This window comes from Strix uralensis, chromosome 23 (genome assembly GCF_047716275.1).
Source record: "Strix uralensis isolate ZFMK-TIS-50842 chromosome 23, bStrUra1, whole genome shotgun sequence".
NCBI lineage: Eukaryota > Metazoa > Chordata > Aves > Strigiformes > Strigidae > Strix > Strix uralensis.
The window spans coordinates 8,466,277-8,488,340 of NC_133994.1; the positions used below are offsets into that span (position 1 = coordinate 8,466,277).

General features: G+C 56.6%; 2 protein-coding genes across 26 annotated transcripts in view; both read right to left on the reverse strand.

Annotated features, from left to right (window-relative positions):
• EIF4G3 (eukaryotic translation initiation factor 4 gamma 3) overlaps positions 1-4,814 on the reverse strand; it is a 149,379-nt gene extending 144,565 nt beyond the window's left edge. For 10 of the 20 annotated variants that reach the window (XM_074893013.1, XM_074893003.1, XM_074893010.1 and 7 more), the window contains exon 1: positions 4,304-4,632. In XM_074893013.1, the coding sequence (XP_074749114.1) occupies positions 4,304-4,491 (188 nt within the window). In that variant the 5' untranslated portion in view covers positions 4,492-4,632. Of the gene's footprint in view, positions 1-3,498; positions 3,890-4,303 lie in introns of those variants that run through there. The other 10 variants (XM_074893021.1, XM_074893015.1, XM_074893020.1 and 7 more) reach the window with 4 other exon arrangements.
• A 5,003-nt stretch (positions 4,815-9,817) lies between these two features.
• Positions 9,818-22,064, reverse strand: ECE1 (endothelin converting enzyme 1). Of its 6 annotated transcripts, none has more exons than XM_074893027.1 (18): positions 21,946-22,064; positions 18,632-18,718; positions 17,516-17,657; positions 17,064-17,276; positions 15,603-15,727; positions 15,105-15,317; positions 14,816-15,007; positions 14,152-14,294; positions 13,956-14,070; positions 13,618-13,728; positions 13,317-13,415; positions 13,121-13,198; positions 12,620-12,723; positions 12,304-12,414; positions 12,108-12,175; positions 11,837-12,027; positions 11,649-11,744; positions 9,818-11,363 (listed from the first exon to the last, which is right to left on the reverse strand). In XM_074893027.1, exons 1-18 carry the CDS (start codon positions 21,946-21,948, stop codon positions 11,187-11,189), a joined length of 2,268 nt encoding a protein of 755 aa, XP_074749128.1. In that variant the 5' UTR covers positions 21,949-22,064; the 3' UTR covers positions 9,818-11,186. The 6 variants fall into 6 exon arrangements, with proteins under 6 accessions (XP_074749128.1, XP_074749130.1, XP_074749132.1 ...); XM_074893029.1 differs by lacking the exon at positions 21,946-22,064 and adding an exon at positions 19,213-19,260; XM_074893031.1 differs by lacking the exon at positions 21,946-22,064 and adding an exon at positions 19,122-19,140.

Consider the following 22,064-nt stretch of genomic DNA (forward strand, 5'->3'; position numbering starts at 1 on the left):
CTGCCAGAAACTCACCCCGACTTCACCCACAGCCTCTTACATTCCTGAAAGAGATCCTGTACTTCTTGCCATTCTCCTGGGCTTTTGGGAAGCCGTTCACATCCAGAAGATGCCACCCAACAGAGCAGGAACCAGCACACCGCTTTCTGAAAGGGACTACGGCAGTTAGCTGAAGTAACTCAGAAAAACTAAAGCAGACACTCTGTCACTGAGGCAACATTAGCAAAACACATTTCCATGCACAGCAGTGATGTACTTCACACAAAAATCCCCCCGAACGCTGACCCTTCCTCTCCGCTTCTCAAAAACGGAATTAAAGTAGGGGAAGAAAAGAAAGATTTTAAATTAATACCCATCCTGAACCTGCCGCGATCGCCCTGCTGCAATAACCTGAAAAATACCCGTGTCCAGAGATACCCAATCCCACACTGAAACAGCTACAGTGATATATTAAGGTCAAGTTTACTGGTGCCTGCACAGAGACCATCAACAACCAGGAAGCTGAACTCCCTCCAAATGCAAGGAAGTTTGGAAAAGAAAACAAAAACCTACTGACACCAGCCCAGAGCCCAAGATGGCTCTAATTTGGCTCCAAGGCACAGCATTAAATTAACCCTGAAGAGCCAGCAGACATGCAACGTTACCCGAGTTCAACACAAATCAATCTGTTTGTCCTTTACAGTGCGATGTTTGCCCATGTCTGGGCTGAGGCTGTGAAAAGAAACCGGTGACCTAATTATATGGATCCACAAAATTTATTCACAGCATGGAGACTTTTTAAAGAGCATCTTAATATAACACACACAAGAATACTCCGCACAAAAAGTGGGAGCATGAGGGAGAGTAAAGAAACACGGTGTAGTTGAACATGCATCAGAAGTACCATCAAGTTAAAAGCACACAGGCCTACAGTAAGCTTGCAGCCCGGGGTGTACCTTCATTATTTTACATTTTTATGGAAGAAGCCTCACTACAGAACAATCAACTTCATCTAGAACTTGTTCCTGAGAAGCAGTCTGAAAGCCCAAGCAAAGGTGGGCAGATCGGGATTTATTTTTGACAACATCTCTCCATGTGTCACTTCACACCCTCCCTTGTCCGTCCCCCCCAGACAAGGGTCAGAATGGAACTGGAGGATTTTTCAACACTGACAACTTTTGAGCACAATTTCTGCCTGAAAACAGGTTTGATTGAATACTCACCACTGCCAGAGCCACAAAATTATCCCAACTTACTTTTACACAGGAAATTTAACTTCTTGAAGCCGCCGTGCTAAGGAAATTTCTCAAAGCTCTGTCTTGTCTTACAGCAGCTCCAATAACTTCCTCTTCAGCACGTAACAGAATGAAACTCCCATCAAAACATTTCTGTTCTTCATGTCCATCACCCTCCAGCTACACTTTCCTTCAAGAATTATTTTTTTAAAAAATCCCTTCCTCCCCCTGTACTTTTCTTTTCCTCACTGATGTTCTTCTACAAATGCACATGAAGCAAGCGATCCTATTTCCTGTACAGTTCTCTCTCACCCAATTCTTCTTTTTTCAATTATACAGATAACCGTTTAATTTCATGATGTATTAAGTACTAAAACCACACATATTTCCACAGACATAAAGTTCACCATGCGGAAGCTGTTCTAGTTTAAAAAGCCCAAGTCAGACCCTCAATCTACCTATTAACATCTAATAATCCTTCACATCAACAAATAAACCCTCACACTGCCGGGAGAAGGAGGCCTTGCAGTGCTCTGCTCACCCCAAGTTGCCAGAAGAAAACTGTAACTATACTTTATCTGCTGTAGGGTAACACTGTCTCAATAGTCATATCAAAACAGGAAAAAAAAAAAAGTAACCAAACAGAGCTAAAAATAAGGCTGAACTCAGATGACCCTCTGCACTCCAGTAAATCACAGATGAACTGTGCTCCCCAAGCCTCACTTTTGCAACAGCACTTAGAAAAGGTAACAGCTTTTGTTTACTACCTGGAAGCACACACAAGTTTTGGCAGAGGAAAAAGCCAGCCAGGACACCCAAATACAGTTCACCTAAAAGGTATCAAGAACACAGGGTCTGTATATACGACAAGGGCAGATTAGTGGTTTAAAAGTGAAGGAGAGGTATTGGTCAAACACGGTATGTTTTCAAAACACGCATGGCTATAAATAAAAGTTAAGACTATATCATTATAACCTCCCCACCTTTGTGACATCAGCCTGTCATATCTACCTAACGCTTCTCCGTTCCTCCACACCTCTTGTTCTGGGTGTCCAGCTGGGTCCTCGCGATGGGACACCCTGGATGGTGTGATCCTTTAGGATCTTGCCCATTCCTTCCAAGGCTTATTTATTTTTAGGCTGTGCTCAGAGGTAAGCGCAAGCTTCACCTCTCGCACGTGCAGAGCGTTTCGTGCTCAAACTCACCAAAAGCAACGGCATCCTCCCGTCTTACCTACGACGGCACAACAGCTCTTGCAAACCACCACCAAGCTCGCCCTCAACAACATCGGAGAAGTATTCAAGTCCCTCCACGCTGCTTTTAATGATTTGAAAATAAAACTGCTTTGGAAAAGTCCAGCACACTCCTGATCCCAGAGCCAGGCACACTTCAGCCCTTTTCAACCGTCAAGGCACCCAAGCATCACATTCCCCGTTAAAAAAGACCCTTTCCAGACAAACCAGCACCTCGCTGGAAAGATCAGCTGAGCACGGACTCTGTATGTGCACGCTGGCCGGCGTTCCCACTGTCACACTTGGCACATCACTCAAAACTGAGCAAAATTTCCCCTGAGCAACAGTTTTACTTACCACCACCCCGCTGACTCTGTAATGACAGCACCTTCGCACTTTTTTTCCTAAATAAAGCACACGCTGGAATTACAGAATAGCACAAGCTAGCCAAAAACACCCAGCGGAGAGTACGTACGTCCCTCTGTAGCCCTCCCTGAAATCTTCAAAGGTTTTTCACTTGACCCAAACAAATCTGTAACGTCAACAGTCTCATGATTTAAGCAACGTATTTGTTGTCATGGCAAGAATGATTCTTGCCGGAAGCTCAAGAAAACAATGGACCTAAACTGATTATAAAAGGGCTTGGTTTTCCCACCTCAAAAATGAAAGTGAGAGCGATAAAATGCTTACACAGGGAACACATTTCTTGAAGAACACAGACATCATCACACAGCTGAAACAGCCCTCAGGAAAAAAAAAAAAAAAAAAAAACCACCCTGCACTTCCACGTTACAACCAAAGTCACTGCCACTGATAAACAGCAAAACACACTCCTGACCGTGCCCGGCACAGCACGCCACACCGCTCCCGGGGAACGCAGCAAGGCGATATTTCACTCTGTTTTTCACTTCACGCTCCCCCCCGCAAAACTTCAGTGGGAGGGGAGAGAAAAGCCAGTTTGCCAGGGGATGCTGTCCGACGCTGGCAACAAAACCTCAGGCAGGCAGGCAGGCTGGCCACCCCACTTTCCTGCTGATCCCTGCAGTATTTACCTCCTGACTTGGGGCCTAGTCGCAGCAGAGGACCGAAGACCTTTAAAAAACATTCGCAGCAACCACCGGCCTCTCTTTGTAGCAGCGGCCGTTTTGGCGGTGGGATTTGTTGAGTGGGAGCCTTCTCCTCCCCGTCACGCGTGGCCTCACAGAGAAAGCTGCTCAGCGCGACATTCCACCTGAGATTTATTTCCACCAGCCAAGTAAGAAATAAATAAATAAATAAAATAATTAAATAAATAAAATAAAATCACATGAAAATCGGCCCCGGCTGGAAAAAAAAAAAAAACCTGGGTTTAAATTCTCCTGGAAAAACAACAAAACCAAAGCACTTACCTGGGCAGGACCGGAGGCAAAACTGAGGAGTGATTTATAATTAAAAGTTTACCCTTGGGGGTCACCGCTGCTGGGGGGGGGGAAGAGGGAGGGAAGGGGCCTGGGGGACCCTCTGCCTTCCCCTGGGTAAGAGGGTGAACCCCCAAACCAGCCCAACAGCGGGGGGTGGGGGGGGGGTGTGAGGCACCCCCTTTCCCCACACCACCCCAGCAGGTGCAGAGGTGCAGCCCCCCCTTTGTACGGCGGGGGGGGGGGGGGGGGGGGGGCGCGCACACACACACACACACACACACAAAAAGGAACGGTGAGCCCCCAACCGCCACCCCCCCGCGGGCCGCCCCCTCCCCACACCCCCCCCCCGCCCCGGGACTGAGGGGGCCCCCGCAGCCCCTCACCGCCCCCCCCCCGGGCCCCGCTCGCTGTGGGGAAGGGGGTGTCGCCCCCCACCCCCCCCCGGGGCAAAGGATACTGCTGGGGCGGTTGGGGCGGCAAGGCCCTGATGTTGGGGTGAGGCGCCGGCGCCGCCGCCGGGTGAGGGGGAGCCGGGGGGGGAGGCGGCCCCGCCGCCGCTGCCGCCGCCGCCGCCCCGCTCCCGGGGCCGGTCCCCGCCGCCGCCGCCGCGCCGGGTTTCAAAGCCGCCTTCTGCGGTAAACTCATCGCCAAGCGGAGCCACCACCCCCCGGCGGGGAGCGGGGCCGGGGCCGGGGGGGAGCCGGGGAGCGGGCCGGGGGCCGGTGCGGCGGCCGGGGCAGCGCGGCGGGCCGGCACCGGCGCCGGTCTCCGTGACAACGCGCCTCCCGGAGGGCTCGGCGCGGGGAGGGGACGGGAGAGGGGCCGGCGGGGAGGGGAGGGGGGGAGGCGGCTCAGGCCGCGCTGCTCATGAGCCGCCGGCGGCGGGGGGTCTCGGTCCCCCTCCCCGGGGGCAGCGGAGCCCTTCGCGGTGGCGGCTCTCGGGCGATGCCGGCGGATTTTCCTCACTGAAGTAGCGGAGCATCAAACATGGCGCTGCGGCCGCCTCCAGCAGTCCGGCAGGACGGACGCTCGGGCGCCTTCGGGCCGCTCCGGAGCCGCTCGGCCCACCGGCGCTCGGCAACCTTCGGCTCTTTCCGGAGCCGCTCGCTGGCGAGCGCCGTTCGGGAAACCTCGGCTTCTTCCGGAGAGCTTCGCGAGCGCACGCGCCCTCCTCCCCCGGCCCCCCCCCCGGCACCTCCCGTGACCCCCGCGCTCGGGAGACTTCGGCTCTTTCCGGAGGCCGAGGCCGGGAGGGAGTTCGGGAAGCTTCGGGCGGGCTCGGGGCCGGGATTCCCGCCCAGGCGGGCGGCGCTCGGGGCTCTTCGGAGCCTCTCGGGAGCGGCGGGGCCGCGGCTTCGGGCGCGTTCGGTTTTGCCCGGAGAGACTTCGGCAACGCTCGGCCGTGAGGGGGCTCGGGGCTCAGGGGCTTTCCCGCTGCCCGAAAACTCGCCCCCAGCCCCAGCCCAGGCTCCTGGGGCGGGCTGGGCTGCAGCCCCTCCCGAGGCGGCCTGAGGGCTGGCGGCCCTGCGGGTGACATGGTGGCTGCGAGGGAGGCCCAGCAGCCCCTGAGGGAGCAGGCATCTTCCTCACACCCTGCGCCGCTGCCTTCGCCCCCCGAGGTTCACCACACCGCCGCCATCTTCAGCATTTCACAACCAGGCTGCAGCACCCTCCTTGCGACCACCGCCAGGCAGAGCTTGGCAGGGGCAAAGGTGGTTTGTGCTGTCTTGGGGAGATAAAAAGGACCTCAGAGCAGATTCAAGCAGCTGCTGGATTGTCCTGACTTGTCCTGTCCTGCCGCTGGCTCCCGAAGGCTCATTCCAGCCCGCTGGCACCTACCACCGTTCCTGCTGCGCCGCACGTCCCAGGGAAACGCTCCCAGCGCCTTCCCCGCACCGGCAGGTATTGCCACCCCGCGTCACCCAGCCTGGGCTACACAAGTTGCTTTAGGAAAGTTTGCCGTAGTTTATTTGCATCCTATCTGCTGCATCTTCCAGGCAACTGCAAGTTTAGGAGGAAGATAACACTTTAAAGCAGTCACGAATAAACTCTTAGAAGTGAAAAGCTGCTTTTATTGAAGTAAACCGTTCTCCTGGTGGTATATTCAGGCACTGAGCAAGTAACTGGTGCTGCAACTGAAAGTTGTCAGAAGAAAGATGGTCTTGCACACTAAAGAAAACCTAGCCCCTGAGTCACATCTATCCACATCTCCACAACAGCCCCATTTGTAAGCAGAAAAGTAATTCTGAGTTTTAAAATACAAATCTGAAGGGGGTGAATCTGGACTCAGCCTTGTTCACTAGAGCAAAACTCAGCACAGCACTCAGCAGCCAAAAAATACCAGAAGGACCTTGAGTCCCTTTTCCCTTTTGAGTGAGACTTAAACAGTTTGGTTTGTGCAGGTCAGGTTTAAGACACGACGCCCGCCCGTGCTGACACACGAGGACAGCATCCTCCAAGGTGTGATCTCAGAAGAAAAGCTCCTGCCAGCTGCCACGGTGGTCTCCAGTAAGAGTAGCTATGCAGCTGGAATAATTTCTTACTAAGGTGCTATCTACAGGGTACAGCCACACCAAACACGTGCACTGCGTAGTGTCAGAAGTTAGTAGCGGCGCTGGTGGCAGAGGGAAGATGACTAGTGTGCTGTTTAGTTTCCTCTCTCTGTGCTTTTCATTCTGCACCAGGCTAAGGGAAATGCCTGGGATGAGGTGAGCTCACATCTACCTCAAACTGCTTGTGAGAAATGGGGTGAAATGGAAAACGATGATATTTTTGGAGGAAAAAAGCCCAATCAAGCTTTGCCAGCCTGTAAAGAAGTCCTGAATGGGGACTGTTTCCATCAGCAGCCAGGAACAAATACTCCAAGGGGGCTCCAGATATTTTTTTTCTGAGCCAGTTTTCCTCTGCAGCCCACTGCCTGCCAGATCGATGGCTGATTCCCCACCTAGAGAGCAAAAGACTGAAGAGAGAAATTAGAATGACCTCAAAGAAAGGCCAAGTACTCCCCCTCTCCCCAAAAATGGGAGAACAAAGGAGGAACTTTTATCATGGTAAGGCATTTGCCCAAGGACTGATAGATCTCCAAACATCCTGGAGAGCTGCTGCGCTCACAGCACACCTCTCCAGTCTGCAGCCTGCTGGGAAGACAGATCCCCCTCCACAGCTCGTAAAGACTTTGCTGTAATGATTTTGAGGGTGCAAGTAAAGCTGTGTGGTGTGGGGGGGCTGGTGCCCGGCCCTGTTCCATCGACCGCCTCCCAGGCGTGGCAGTTCTCCCGGTACACCCCTTCATGCGGAACAAAATTCCTACCAAAGGCAAATTGACATCTATGGCTCCCTCTGTTCTACAGAAATAGCTGCCTGTAAACACAGCTGTGAAAGAGCCTCCTAGTTCTGGTATCTTTAGATATATCACTTCTTTTTGCCTGTTTAGAAAGAATAAAAACCCAGCATTTTCACCATATTGTCTGCTGAAGCTCCCGAAGCGTGCTAGCCATGTGAAGGAGCCAGGCTCCTGGATCTGTCTTAAAGCTCCTCCAAAGTCTAGGTCTCCCCTGGACATCTTTTTACCTTTTTCCCCCCCCCCCCCTCAAAAGGAAAAAGCAGACAGGTCTCTCTTCTATACTACCCCACATAGGACAATTTGGCCAACAAAACCTGCAGGTTTGGCGAGCCTGAGCAAGTGCCAGCTGGATTCACACCCTTCCTACTGCCTCTGGTTCCTCTCCATTTCATTTTTCCTCCTATTTTTCCTGCTAGCTTTATTAGCACCTGGGAAGTGATGCCTCACTGCGGGCAGCTTGAATTTACAGTGCTGAGCTCTCCTTTCGGAGCATCACCAACCGTTTGTCCAGTCTCTCACGTACCTGGCACAACAGAGACGCTCACCACCGCATGGTGAAGAGTGTAGTAGGAGTGCCAGAGCTGCTGGTGAACTTAGGAAAAGAGAGTAAAGGATTGGGGTATCACTGGAAAAGGGCTGTTTTCCTGCTGGAATTGTTAGAAGAAGCTTTTCTGAAATCTGCCCTAAAATCTGGCGGTCCCAGTAGGTGTCCCCAGCACTGTCGTGATGTGTTGCGGGTTAGATCCTGCTTGGAGGGGGCTAACTGGGAAGGAGAAGAGCAGTTCAGATGGTTGGGTTCAGCCTTTCGCACCTGGAAGGCTGGCTCGGCCTCACCAAACTTGTGAACAAGCGCCATTTCCAGCTCATTTTGGAGGCTCCAGCTTCAGGCGCCCGCTTTCACCCAGCACAGTACGGCAGTGCCTCCCTCTTTGGGCTTCTCCTGCTTTTCCCCCCGCTGATCCTCTTCCAAAACCCTCCAGGCAAAAAACAAAACATAACCCCCACCCCCCCCCAAAAAAAAAACCCTCAGCCCTGCTTGGAGCTTTCCCAGTTCCTCCTCCTGCCCAGGCTCAGCCCTCGGCAAATGTCTCAGCCCTCTGGGGCACGACTGAGCGCAAAATAAAGCGAATACCACCCAGGATCAGGCAAGCCCACGCCAGGCACTGGCACACGAGCTGGATGAGTCACCTCCTGCCTGCTCTGCCTACACCCGGCAGCCTCCCAGACAGGCAAACATCCACCGCCGGCTCCAAGCCCAGCACGGGGAGCCTCGGTCGTGGCATCCCCCTGCCACCATCCAGGCCCTTGAAATCCTTCCTGTGCTGGGGCTGTCCGCTCTGCGGTGGCCGAGATGCCACCCGCCCGGTCCTTCGCTTCGAGTAAGCCCCCGAGCACCAAAATATTTCCCTTTTGGATGGTTAAACCACCTCTAACAGCGTCCTACCTCTCCGTGCGACAGGCTGCGCTCCCCTCCCTGCTTCCTGCAGCTGGGAAAACACCCTTTCACCCCAACCCCGCTCTCCCCGCTTAATTCTTCTTCGCCTTACACCCACGCCGCTCCTCTCTTTTCCCAGGAACAGAGACATTTCACCATGTTTTAAACACAAGGGGCCAGCTCCAGGCCAAAATACCACGCCAGTAGCATCGCTAACTCCTGCCAGAGCAGGAGCAGAGAGCAGAGGCAGCGATTTTCTCGGCTCCATCGCCCTCTGCGGGTTTGTGCCACCATTTCCAGCCAGATCCCGGGGAAAACAACTGCCACGGCTGCTCTCCCCAGTTCTGCTGAAAACCGAGGGCCTTGCACCGAGTCGCGTGAGCAGAAAGTGAGTGCTCCCCTCTTACGTTTTGATTCAATCTGGGAGAGAAAACACAGTAAAAGCAGCAAGAGGGAAATTTTACCGTCTAAATTACGCAATACTCACATCCCCTGCACACTGCTGGCTTAGTCCTGCCCACCCCGGCCATGAAAATGCCCTGTATTTCCAAAATACACTCCTGATGAGGCAAAACTGGGGGGCTGCAGCCCAAACCCAGCCCTTGCTAATGAGCTGGGACTAAAGAGCAAATGAGCACCCAGCACTTTGCTTGTTTTATGGCCATCAGCCCTCCCAGGTGCTGAGGGAAGGCTCAGCAGGGAGCCTGCCGTCCAGGTCCTGCCTTGCATTTTTTAGGCAAGCCTGACAGAGCATCCGCTGGGGAGCGAGCGCTGGCCTGCGTTACTGAGCTGGCAGCATCCAGCCGGCATCGCGGAGCTATAAATAAGGCCCTTTGGAGAGCAACCTGTGCAGGGCCTGTGTCGCTGGATCCAAGCGCAGCCCAGCCGGCCAAAAACTCACCCGGGGAGGAAGGAAAAGCATCCGGGAAAGACCTCCCTGCTGGGGAGATGTGTGGGGCCGTGCCATAGAGGTGGAAAGCAAACAACCACCCGCAGCGAGAGTGAGGTTTTTGGGCACAAAAGCCTGGCTTTAGCCTCTGAGCGAGGCGGCAGATGCCAAGCGCAGGCTGGGAAAAGCCTCCTCGGCTCAGTTTTGCTGGCACAGGATGGTCTCTTCGGTGTGGACGGGGAGAAAAACGCAGGTAAACGGATGCAAGACTCTCCTGCTATCAGAAAAAACAAGTCACGAGCAGTTCCAGACCCAGTAAAAAGTATTTATTATTTCAATTACAATAAGCCCCATGTGAAGGGTGAAAAAATAGTTACAAAAAAAAAATTCCCCCCATCCCCCCTTTTACATATAAATATTAAAAATCCCTCTACATCTTTGCTTTCTCTCTAGAGTAAGAAGGTGCCCCATGAGACAACACACAGCACCTGAGCTACTGTCAGTGGTTTCTTCTCAAAACTGCAAAAGGAGGATTAAAAAACCCTTAAGAAAGCCCCTCGCCCCCATCCTGACCAGATCTCACACCGGTGCCAAACTGGCCGCCGCGGGATGGAGGTTTGGGGCCGTGCGGTGATTTTGGGCCTTGCAGTTTCGCAGGAGTAGAGAGGCCAGGCACAGCGGCAAGCGAAGCAGCGGCAGGAACCACCTGCGCTTGTCTGGGGAAGCTTTTGGGCCAGGAAATCGCGGCTGACCTCGCTTCAGAGGGGACAGGAGGGAGAACGCTTCATCCACACTGTCACCACCTTGGTTACATCTTTGGCACATCAACTTTTTTCCCTTTGCACTCTGAAATTAAAGCTAACCCTAGGAAAGGTAGAGCCTTTCTGCAGCCCGCAGCTTCCTCCAGCTCTGTCCCCAGGCCCACTGTCCCCAATTTCCCATCAGCATCCTCCAAGGACAGTCCCTCCTGGAGAAACCCGGGATCTGGGGCTGGCCAGTTGCATCCACAGCCCGGGCAGCCCCATCCAGCCTCCCTGGCCGAGGGACTGTCACCACAGGGTGCTGCACCTACAGCTGCACTGAGTTTGAAAAAAAAAAATTAATAAATATACTAATCTTTTACTAAAAAAAGGCTTTTAAATGCATTTTCCCTGAAATTTTCCAGTGTATTCCACAACGCATGAAAAAAATATACAGATTTCCCCCCCAAAAATATATCTTAAAATATTTCCCATCCTCATGTGCGCATCTTTGGAGAGAGGAAGGTACGTCAGATGTAGACACGCAGCCAAACCTGCCGGTGTCACGGCGTTCCCTTTATCACCTCCGAAAAAGAGGCATTTTGCCGGGGCGGTGGGTCAGGCTGGAGCGCTGTCTGTGTAAATATGGGGGTAGAGCCCATGAACGCGTGTGCCTTGACGCGTGGCTTGGTCATGGTGGGAAAGAAAAGACCCCCAAACCGAAGTCATTTCACAAACAAGCGAGGGGATGAAGAGTTTTCACAGTGGATCGAACCTCGGACGATACCGGGGGACGCGGGGCGCCGCTCCGGCTGAGAGCTGGGCAGTTTGTTGCATGGAGAAGTGGTTTGAGCCTCACAAAAGGAGCGGGGAAATTCAGCTGTCGGCAGAGGACGAAGCAACCAGCAGCTGGTTCCCTCAGGCGCTCGCCCATCACCAGACTTCGCACTTTTTGGGGGGATTCATGGGGGAGCCGAGGGGGCAGCTGAAATGCTCCGCGAACTCCCGGGAGTTAGAGACGGTGCCGATGACGCGGAAACGCGAGGGGCTGTGGGGGTCGGTGATGAGCCCCTCGTGCGAGCTCTCCAGCGTGCGAACCGAACACCACACCTGCAAATGGAGGGCGAGAGGCACGAGCGCCGGCGTCTGCAACCACAGGGCCCTGCTCGGGGCTGAATCGAACCTCCTCTCTTGCATGATGGGCACCAACGCAGCTCGAGCTCCAGCTTTGTCTCGCTTTTTAACCAGCGCCACCCCGATCTGGTTCTCCATCTACCACGCAGCATCTCAGACCTCAGTTTTGCCACCACACCCTCCCAACATCATCTGGGCATGCCTCCACCCCCCCAAAAACCTGTGCGTCCAACCCTCCCTGCCTGCCACCGGGTGACCTACCTGGGCGAAGCCGACGAAGAAGAGCTGGTGGTTGGTGAGGCCGAGGGTTGGCAGGGTTTCCTCATCCCCATTCTTTTTCAGCCAGTTTTGATACGCCTGGAGGCCAGGGAGCAGAGCAGGCTCAGGGGACACCACCGATCCCACCTCACCGTGCCACCCACCGCACCTCCCCAGCCCCGTGGTCCTACCCGGTAGGCAGCCTTGAGGCCCCCGTTGTCGGCGATGTTCTCCCCGAGGGTGTGCTTGCCATTGATGGCCTCGCCGTTGACGGTGTAGTTGCCATACTGCTCCACCATGCACGCTGTCTGCCGCTTGAAGGCCTCCACCGAGGAGTTCTTCCACCAAGGACGCAGGTTGCCATCCTTGTCGTATTCCCGGCCTGCCGAAAACACAGCGGATCCTTTGTCACCCCACTGGCCACCCCTCCAGCAGCCCACCCCAGCCTGACCCTGGCCATACCTTGGTCATCAAAGGCATGTGTCAACTCATGGCCCACCACCACGCCAATCCCACCAAAATTCAGTGACCTGCAGGAGGGCAACACTGAGATTTAGGGAGCAGCCGCTGCTTCCCGCAGCCGTGACATGTAGCCTCAGATTTTGGGATGGGAGGAAATTTGGGAATTCTGCCTTCTCTGTCTTCCCTAGGCTCTTACTTGGGAGACGCACGGGTGTAAAAAGGGGCCTGGAGGATGCCAGCAGGGAAGACAATCTCATTCTTGGTGGGAGAGTAGTACGCGTTGACCGTCGGAGGTGTCATGCTCCACCTGCAGGGACAGGAACACGGCCAATGTGGCAGCACAAACCCATCGCTGATGTTTGCTCTGACACCATCTGCTTATCACAGTGCAAAGCCGTTGCCCAAATTTGACTCCCAAAACCGGCGTGGTCTGGTGGACACCAAATCCCAGTGCTCCAGATGTTGTGATGTTCCACACTGAGCGCAATGGGGAAGCGGAGCAGAGGACTTACTGATCCCGGTTCGGTGGTTTCCGGAGCTGGTCGGCAGTGACTCTGGCTGAGAAGTTGTAAAACTGCATGACGTTCTCGAAGTAGAGGTCAGACACAGCCTCGTACTGCAAAAGAGCAAGACGTGAGTGGTGCGCGGTGATTGCCTGGCCCCGCTCCTCCCTCCGTGATCATGTTTGAGTCTCTGGAGCCAGCTGAGTTACAGCCGCTCTTGTTTCTCCTCTTCCCCAACATCTGCAGAGCCTTGGGAGGGCAATGAATCACCGTTACGGAAACCGGCTCCTCCTCTTCCCGGGCAGGGATCCCACGAGCCCCAGCCACCCCAGGACCAGCCCGCAGCAATCTGGGAAGTCCCCGGGGAAGGGCCAAGAACATCAGTGAGACCCTTCCGGAGGAAACCTGGGGTTCAAGGCTGCCCCGAGGCTGTGGTGATGGGCACATGTCCTGCACATGCTCGTGGAGGGGGAAATAGGAGACTTGAGGGGACAACTCCAACCAACTCACATCATTAAAGACTTTATCCAGCTCCTTGGGGTCCATGATGAACTTGGGGTAGCCGATCATGTTGTAGATGGCATCTGCCTGGGGGGTGACAAGGACCAAAGTACTTTTGGTGCCAGTGATGGCAGGACAGGCTCACCCGGCTCCACCACCCTCCACCATCACCCTCTCCTCCCCGGCACTGCTGCGACCGCCTCACCTTCTCTTTGGCCGATTTCCTCGTCTCTTCATCCATCCACTGCAGGGTCTCCAAGCTTTCCTCGAAGGCTGTTTTAATCTCCGCGATCATTTCCTCCGCCTAGACAAAACAAAGTGGCACAGCATCGGTCTGGAAAGCCAACTTCCCACCCTGGAGAGTTCATGGGCCCTTTGCACCGGTGGGAAGGAAGAAACCAAGATGGCATGCAGAACAGTGAAAAACCCAAAGGGTGGGCAAAAGGTGGGCTGCCCCAACCATCCACCATCGTGGTGGCTCGCGTGCTGCTCGCTCGGGGACGTACCACCTGCTTGCTGTCCTCGGCGAAGGTGGCCTTGACGAACATGGCCCCCAGTGCGAAGCCCAGGTTGTTGTCCGTGTCGCTGATGCAAAATTTCCAGCGCGGGAGGCAGGTCTGCACGGGACAAGTGGTCATCAGTAGTGGCACGGCCAAAACCTCCACCTTCACACCCCATTGCCCCGCCGGGAGATGAAGTCCACATCCATCCCCCTGTGCAGGAGCTGCCACCCCAAAACCTGCCCTACTTCCATATTTTTTGGATGCAATGTGGTGAGGACTTTGCTTAAAAAGCTGCCACCATTTTAATGGTGATTTGGGGGTGCCGGGGGCTCCCCCCTCACCTTCTTTGTCCCGTACATCACTTCCATGAATTTTTCCTCAGCATCCTGGAAGCGCTGGTCGAGGAAGGGGCTGGTTTTCCGCACCAGGTTCCAGATCATGTAGTTGTTGAGGAGACTGCAGCGAGAGGCGGTGAGCGGGCAGCGGGACGTGCCTGCCCACCCTGGGCACCCCTCTGCACGGGCTGGGGGCTCTCACCATTTATCAGTGGCCAGGATGAGGTCAGAGACCTGCTCCAGGTACTCCTTGGCGTAGACCACGACGGGCTCTGACTCATTGAGCTCCACAGGGTAGAAGACCGTGGAGAGGAAGGGCATCCAGTCCACTGCTGGTGCCAGCTCCTGCAAAAGCCACGCTGCTGCTACGGACCCACAAACCATCAGAGGGGGGTGGCAGCTGCTTCCTGAGCTGGAAGCTGCTGCATCAGCCCCTGTTTGAGGGATTCAGCTGATTTTGCAGAGACCGTTTCCCATAACAGCAGCATCCTTGAAAGGTCAGAGGGGAGTAAACAATTTTCTCCCGCAAAGGAAAAGAAAGTGGGGCGGGTGTCAAAAGTGTTGACACAACCCATTAGGGCCCCTCTGGGGACTGACGTCTGCAGCTGGACCGCAGACAGCAGCACTGGGGGGGCATCAGTGCCGCAGGGGGACGGCCGCTGACCCTTGAGGTGGTCCGGAGCTGGGCGAAGTGGCTCAGGGTGGGATTTCCCCAAGGAGGACACAGGCCAAGCGATTGCACAAGAGCTTCCCATGCAACGTTGGCTGGCGTGGGGCTTCCTCGCAAGAGCTGCGTCACCTCCATCCATCTGCCCCCCATTCCCAAACCACAGTGGAGCGGGGAGACTCGCCAACTCCATCCCTACCTTCAGGTCTCCAGCCGTCATTTTATGGTAAATGACCTCCTCGTCCCGGTGCTTCTCCTGCGGGATGGTGATGTTGGCCAACGCTGTCTCAAAGTCCAAGATCTGCTGCATCTGCTGCCGCGTCGACTCCTCGTCGGTGCCTCCCAGGAACATCCCCAGCTGTACCATGTAGTTCAGGTACCCAGCAAGCACCTACGTGGTGGGACAGGAAGGGGGGAAATCAGCACGGTGGGTGCCACCCACCCACAGCATCTCCCCGGCAAAGCCAGATTTCCCCTGACAACCTCACCTTCTCATTCTCTGTCTTGTTCAGGTAGTAATCCCGCGATGGCAGGCCTAACCCCGACTGGTCCACCTGGATGACGTTGCTGTTGGAGTTTTTGGAGTCGGCGCTGACGTAGACGGAGAAGAAGGGCGAGGTGCGGTAATGCGCCGTCACCTCCCGCAGCGTCGCGTTGAAGTTGTCCCCTGCCCAGGGACCTGTGATGTTCCAGCCACCCAGCTGGGGAGAGAACAGCCAGCTTTTGGCTAAGGAATGACCACTTGGAGCTGCTTAAATATTTCCCCAGGGTGGGGAAACATCTTGCAGTGGGGCTAAAAAGCCCAGGAGAGGCAAGACCTGCCTATAAATCCTATAAATCCCTGCCTCTCCCCTGCCCTGGGGGATGCTCTGCCCCAGAAAGCACCAGGAACGGGGTCTGGAGGGTGCTGGGACTGCCCATAAATGAGCTTTTTTCCCCCCGTTTTGCAGAGGGAAGACAGCTTTTCTGCAAGGAAAGGGACGAACCTTTTGGATGAGCTCCACAAGCGGGGTGGCACGCAGCTCTTCAATCTTGCTCTCATTCATGCAGGCTTGGTAATAACGCTGCGCCTTGCGCTCCGCCTCGCTCGACACGTTGGCCGTGGTGTTTTCTGCGGGATGTACCCAGGGGGGCTCGCAGGGGGTCCCCAGGGACAGGCATCCAGGCCCCCGCAGGGGCTGCTGATGCACGTCGGAGCCCCCACCCTTCCACCAGACAAGTATTCAGCCCTGTTTGGGGCAAAGCCAGGCTCCAAAAAGACGCCAAGGACTGCCCCACCGGTCCTCTCCGTGACCCCAAGAGCATCCCATGACCCCCAGCCCTTCCTGGCCTCCTGCTCCCATCTCCTCTCCCACCCGCAGAGACTCCTCCGGCTCTTTGGAGCAGAAAGATAAATAAAAAACAAAACAAAAAGCATTTTGCCAGCAGCTCTGATGTTCCCAGCATCATCCAGCCCCCTGTGCTGCCCTTGTCCCTGTGCTGGTGCTCCCCAGCCCTGTATTACTTATTCCTGCAAGAAGGAACAATAAACCCATTTTTCTCCTCTGCCTCCAAAAACCATCCTTTTATTTTTTTCCCCCCTCTAAAATTCTGCTTCCCCAGAGGGTGTTTTTTTTATTTTCCTCATGACACAGCTTGCACCTTTGGCTTCCCAGCTGTGTGGTTTTATTAACTAAAGGTCCCTCGGCTCCAAGGAATTCAAGGAAATGCCGAGCGCGACTGCTTGGCTGGAGGCCCGGTCCCTTCTCCCGGTAAAACCAGTGCCAGATTTCTGCGGGAAGAGCCGGGGATGAAGCTGTTCCCGCACCACCCCCCTTCTGAAAGACAACACTCTTCCCAAACCTTCTCTTTTCAGATAACCAGCCCCGGCACAGTGGAAAGTGCTGATAAGGAGCCAGTTGTTTGCTCAAAGCTTGAACAAACCGTCCCCGCCGGTTGCTCGGATAAGCCGCCCCGCTTCGGTGTTCGCACGCAGAGGCTGAGCCCAGGATCCTCCCCCTGCTGAGGGAGTTCTGGCCCCCAAAAATGGCTGGATTGGCAGCCAGCCCCCCCCAAAAAGCTGCTCACAAAGACTGGAAGCTATAGCAGGAGGAAAAACCCGTATCCTTGGGGTGATAGCGGGGTGCTACAGCCTCTGGATGCAGTCTGGGATGCAAATCTGGAATTTCAGAGCTCCTGGGAACGCCACCATGAGGTTTGCAGAGCCGAGGCCGAGACCCTTCCCCTGCTTGGCGCCGAAGAACTACAACACCGTGGTCAAAAATCCCAGGGGCATCCAGGAGAGCAAACACGGGCAGGATCTGCTTCCCAACATCCCTGCAGCGCGTGCGTCACAGACTGGTTTGACGCTGGGGTTCAAGCCCAACGTGACGTCCCCGCAGGCATGTTTTTGCCATCCCCCAGACCTACCGGGGCTCCTCGGCGCTGTGGGGGTCCCACGTACTCACCCAGCAGATGCTTCATGATGGCCTGGTTGTGCTCCCAGAGGTTGTTGAAGGTGCCCCAGCGCGAGTGGCCATCAGGGAGGGGGTTGGCCTTGATCCAGCCCCCGCAGGCGTAGCCAAAAAAGTCCTCGCAGGGATTCACCGCCCGGTCCAGCGAGCTGAGGATGGAGCTGGTGACGGAGATGCAGGCTTCCGACAGGCACACGGCGGGCGGCCCTGGGGTGGGAACAATGGGTTCAGCTCCTCCACCGTGGCACGATGAGCCGCCCCGGGGATCATCCCACCCGGCAAATATTTCATTTGGTGCCTGAGCATCCCGCCCCGCCCCTTAACATCCTGCTCTGGGGCAAGCGATCGGGACCAGCATCCTGTCCCGTGCCTGAGCATCCCACAGAAGCCCCCAGCAACCCACCCCCCTCAAGGGGGTAGGATCCCCCCACGGTGCGAGGACTTACGGGCTCTGTACTGGAAGATGAGACCCAGCAGACATGCTGCCAGCACGGCCGCCAGCACCCCCACCAGCACCACGAGCTGCTTCTCGCTGCGTGTCCGCTCAGCCCAGCACCCCAGGCTGCTCCTCGAGCCGCGGAAGTTCACCTGCGGGAAGAGCAGCGCCGTTTCCCCACCGGAGGAAAAACCCACTGAGGCATCCCCCATTTTCCTTCCTACAGCCCACGGCACGAGTTTGGCCCGCGGTGAGGGATCCGGCACCGTTCGGGCTGGGAAAGGCGGCAGCTGCCTTCCAGAAACTGGCCAGGAAGGGCGGCACAATGGCAGGAAAGGGAGCGGGGCGAGCGTTTCGGCAGGCTCACCTGCTACCTCGTGCCACCCCGAACCCCTCCTCAAGCATGGCTGTAACCCTCCGGGTGTCCCCGTCCCCACCGCCAGCACTGGGACAGGGTGGGGGCCGCCGCGGCAGCAGGAAGTGCCGTAACAGGATACTCCCACTCCACCGAAAAACATCCCCAGGAAACATCCCAATGCGATGGCGAGCGGAGATGGCCCCGCCGGGGAAAGTAAAAACACAGCGGAGCTCCGATTTTTGGGGCAGAAAACACCATTCTAGGCAGAGAATGATGGGGTTGGGAGTGGGGCCAGCACCGAGAACGTTGCTCCGGCCCCAAATCTTTCCCGGCAAGGCCAGACGCTGTCAGCCGTGGGGTTTTCTTTCCTTGCCACCCGTGGCCCTTTTTAAGCCGATTCCCACTGCTTGGGGAGGAATTAACCTAATCCCCTTTTGAACGAGGACAAAGCTCCCACTGCCACGTTAATTGCTCGCCCTGGTCACGTCAGGAAAAGGGGTTCAGCCAGTGGCAAAACCGGGTGCCGGGGCGGTGCAAACAGTCGAGCCAGGATCCAGCCCCGCAGGCTCCCCCATCGCTTGCTCCGGGTGCCAGGAGGGGAGCAAAGGGCGGCAGGAGCCAACACTGCTCTGCCCACGCCGGACTTTGCCCTACGGAAAGGCTGGTCCCAGGCTGAAAACCCTTCTGCAACCCCCTTTGCTGCTTGCCAGGACCTAAAAACCCCTTCTTTCCCCCCCACCCCCACCTAAAACACACACAAAGCCCTACCTGGAAGCCGTTGGGGTACCCATCGCCTTCACCGATGGAGTCCAGGGGGTCTTCGTCGTCCAACGTCGCTCGCTTGTAGGTCGACATCTGCACGGGGAGATCAGCAAACAGAGGTGCTCAGTGGCTTGGGGGCGAGGAAGAGGAGGAGGAAGGAGGGCGAGGAAGGAATAGGCACCCTCTAAAGCCGCCTCCTCCTCCGGGGAGCTAAATCCCGAATGGCTCCGGGGTAGTAAAGCGCTAAACAAACGCCGGAGGAAGGTTATGGAAAGCAACGAGGGCTGGAGCCAAAAGCTGAGCGAAGCCCGAACCCGCCTCGCTTTCCCCCGGGGCCGGGTTGTGCAACCTCCCCTTCAGCCTGGAATAAAGCCGGTTCCTCCTCCACCGGCTCCGCAATGGGGTGAGGGACCCCCCCTGTGCCAGGGAACCCCCGTGTGCTGGAGACCTGAGAAAGGCTGGTAGCGGAGAAAATGGCTTTTCACCCCGAAACTACCGGCTTGCTCACGCTCCACACCCCATCTGTAAACTGTGCGCACCCCGAAACACCCTGTGGGGTTCCTCTGAGCACCCAAAGGTGATGGCACCTTGAATTTAGGCCGCTGACGGGCTTCCTCCTGGCTCTTTCTCCCCTGGGCGTTATCTCACGCTGGTGCCCGGCTCTTACCTCATCCCCCAGCAGAAAAACAAGGGGAAACCTCACTGGTCGGCAGCCGGTCCTTATCGTGCCGCTGCTGTTTCCTTCCCCCCCTGGCACAGCCCTACCACCCAGCCGGACTGTCTCCCACCAGAGGAAACAACCCTCCGCCTGCTGCTGAGGAGGTGAGCGCCCCAAAATCCACTCTGACCCCTGCCACCGATGGGCTCAGCGGCACCAGTCACATCCCTTCACCCCCCCGCCCCCCCCGACGCAGCGTGGGGGTCTGCACTCATCCGGACATTGCCATCGTCCCCAAGGGGACACCGAGTTGATCCGAACCCGGCACGGCCGTGCCTCAGTTTCCCCTGGCAGGAAGATCCATGCAACAAAAGCGCCAGTGCTCAGCCCCATTTCTGGTAACGGCCTTCCCAAACCTCCCCTTGCACAAGAAATAACAAATCCCATCCTCTCCCCGGACCCCCGATCACAGCCAGGGTTTAATTAGCCACAAAACCCACCTGAAGAGCAAAAAGGGTTAAAAGAAAAAGGCAGTTTCCCTCTTTCCAGCCCCAAAATCTCCCCTGGGTGCCCACCTCCAGCCTGCAAACCTTGAGGCAAAAAAGCTTTAACTTGCAGAATTTTATCACTGGTAAAATCTGGTTTTATATTCTATTTTTTCCACCCCCTTTCACTTTTCCCCCCCCTTGATTTTGCACATGGCTGAAATCTGCAGCTCTGGGCATAAATCCCCACTTGCACGGGGCAGGGGGGGATGTCCACGAAGCCCCCCCAGCTCCAAAGCACCAAATTCCTGGAGTCCCAGCTTTCAGCCAAGGCTTTCACTCTGTTTCCTGAGGAAATGAGGTTTTTTTCAGCGATCCCCCACCCCGCCTGCCATCCCCAGCCTGAAAACAGCAGGAAAAAGGGAAAAAAAGAAAAAAAAAAAAAACCCACACCAACCCACACGTTTTTTCATTTCACTAAGGATGTGCTGGCTCAACCCCTTGTGAGACGTCAGAAAACCCAAGCTGAGCTTGAACCCCCAAAACACCCCGGGAGGAGCCAGGATCAACCCCCCGCATCCTTAATTTGGGGGAAACTGGGTCCGGGAGGTATTTTTAGCACCCGTAGGCCCCCCCTTCCCTCCACCTTGGGAGCACCGGGGCAAAGCAGCACCCATGGGTGCTTTCCGCCCCCCACCTTGCTGCTCCCCAGCTTGCAAAGCAGGAACATCCCTTTTTTAGGTCAAAACAGGTCGGGTTTTGTTCCTCCCCCCCCCCCCCCCCCCCCCCCCCCCCCCGCCACCGTCGTTTGCTTAAATCACAATAAAACCACATTTCCCCAGCTCCAACAGGGAGGGGGCACCCAAGGGTGCGGGGGGGGGGGGGCACCCACGCTTTAACCCTCTCCAGCCAAGGGATTTTCACCCTCTTTACAACTTATAAAAGTCTTAGCAGGGCCTCAAATTGCCTGTTTTTCCCCCAAATCACCCCTTTGCCTTATAAACAATAAATCCCACGTGCGTCAAGCCCGCGCGCCCCGAGAAAAGTCCCGGGGTGGTGGGGGGAGGAGGGCACCCACCACCCCGCCACCCACCACCCTCCTGGGGAGCCCCTCACCCCGGCATCGGGGCGCCCCGAGCCGCCGCCGGCTGCTTTCAATTCCCGCCCGGGCGCCATTTCGGAGAAACCACCGCCGTTACCGCGAGCGAGGACGTTTCTCCCGCCTCCCCACCGAGCCATTCCCCCCATTTTCATCCCAAGCCCCCCCCCCCCAATCACCCCCGCACCCCTAAACCTCCACCTGGCCGAGCGGTGCCCGCCCCGGCCCCCCCCGCCCGCACCCATGGGTGCCCCCTGCATCTCCACGGCCTGGAGTCAGCACCCACCGAGGCTCAGTCATCAGGATGCCCAGGGGATAATTAGCAACTCCTGGTGTTAATTAGGGGTGCCGGGAAGGGGGTTTGGGTGGGCACCCCGTTTTGCAGGGAGCCCTGGCTGCGGATAAATACCAAAAAACCCTTTAAAAGGAGCAAAAAAAAAGGGTTAAGTTTAAAAAAAAAAAAAAAATAAGGGGGGGGCAGAACAGCCCAGTTTGGGATTGTTTGCAAACAGCCCCCCCAAAAGTGGGTGCTGCTGGGGGGGGCACCCTTGCACCCCTCTCCTTGCAGAGGGGGATCCTGTGCGAGTCCCCGCGGTTTTGGGTCAAGGGCTGGATGCTGGGGGGGGAGGATTTAGGGGGGACCCCCATTTTGGGGTCCCCACCCTGGGGACCCGCTGGCCACAACGCAAACCCGGCTGGGGGAGTCGATGAGGGGGGGGCACCCAGGGGTGCAATGGGGGAGACTTTGGGGGTGCTGTGGGGTGAAAAGGGGGATCCCTTGGGGGTGCAACGGGGATCCCATGGGGTGCAGTGGGGGGGTGAAAAAGGGGATCCCTTGAGGTGCATTGGGGGTCCCTTGGGGTGCAGTGGGGGTCCCTTGGGGGTGCAATGGGGGATCCCACGGGGGTGCAACGGGAGTCCCTTGGGGGTGCAGAAGGGGCTCCCCTGGGGTCTCAACGTGCATCCCATGGGAAAGACGCATCGCCCCGCGCCCCGGTTCGGCCGAGCGACCCAACCCCGACCACCGCCGGCTTTGGGGTGCGGGATGGGGACCCCCGTCCCCCCACCCCACACTCACCATGGCTGCCACCACCACCACCACCACCCCGCTCCCGCCGGCCGCGGCCCCGCTGGGGCGCGCACCCGCCCGGGCCCCGGCGCTGCTCGCTCCGCCGCCGCGGCCTGCGGGGGGGGGCC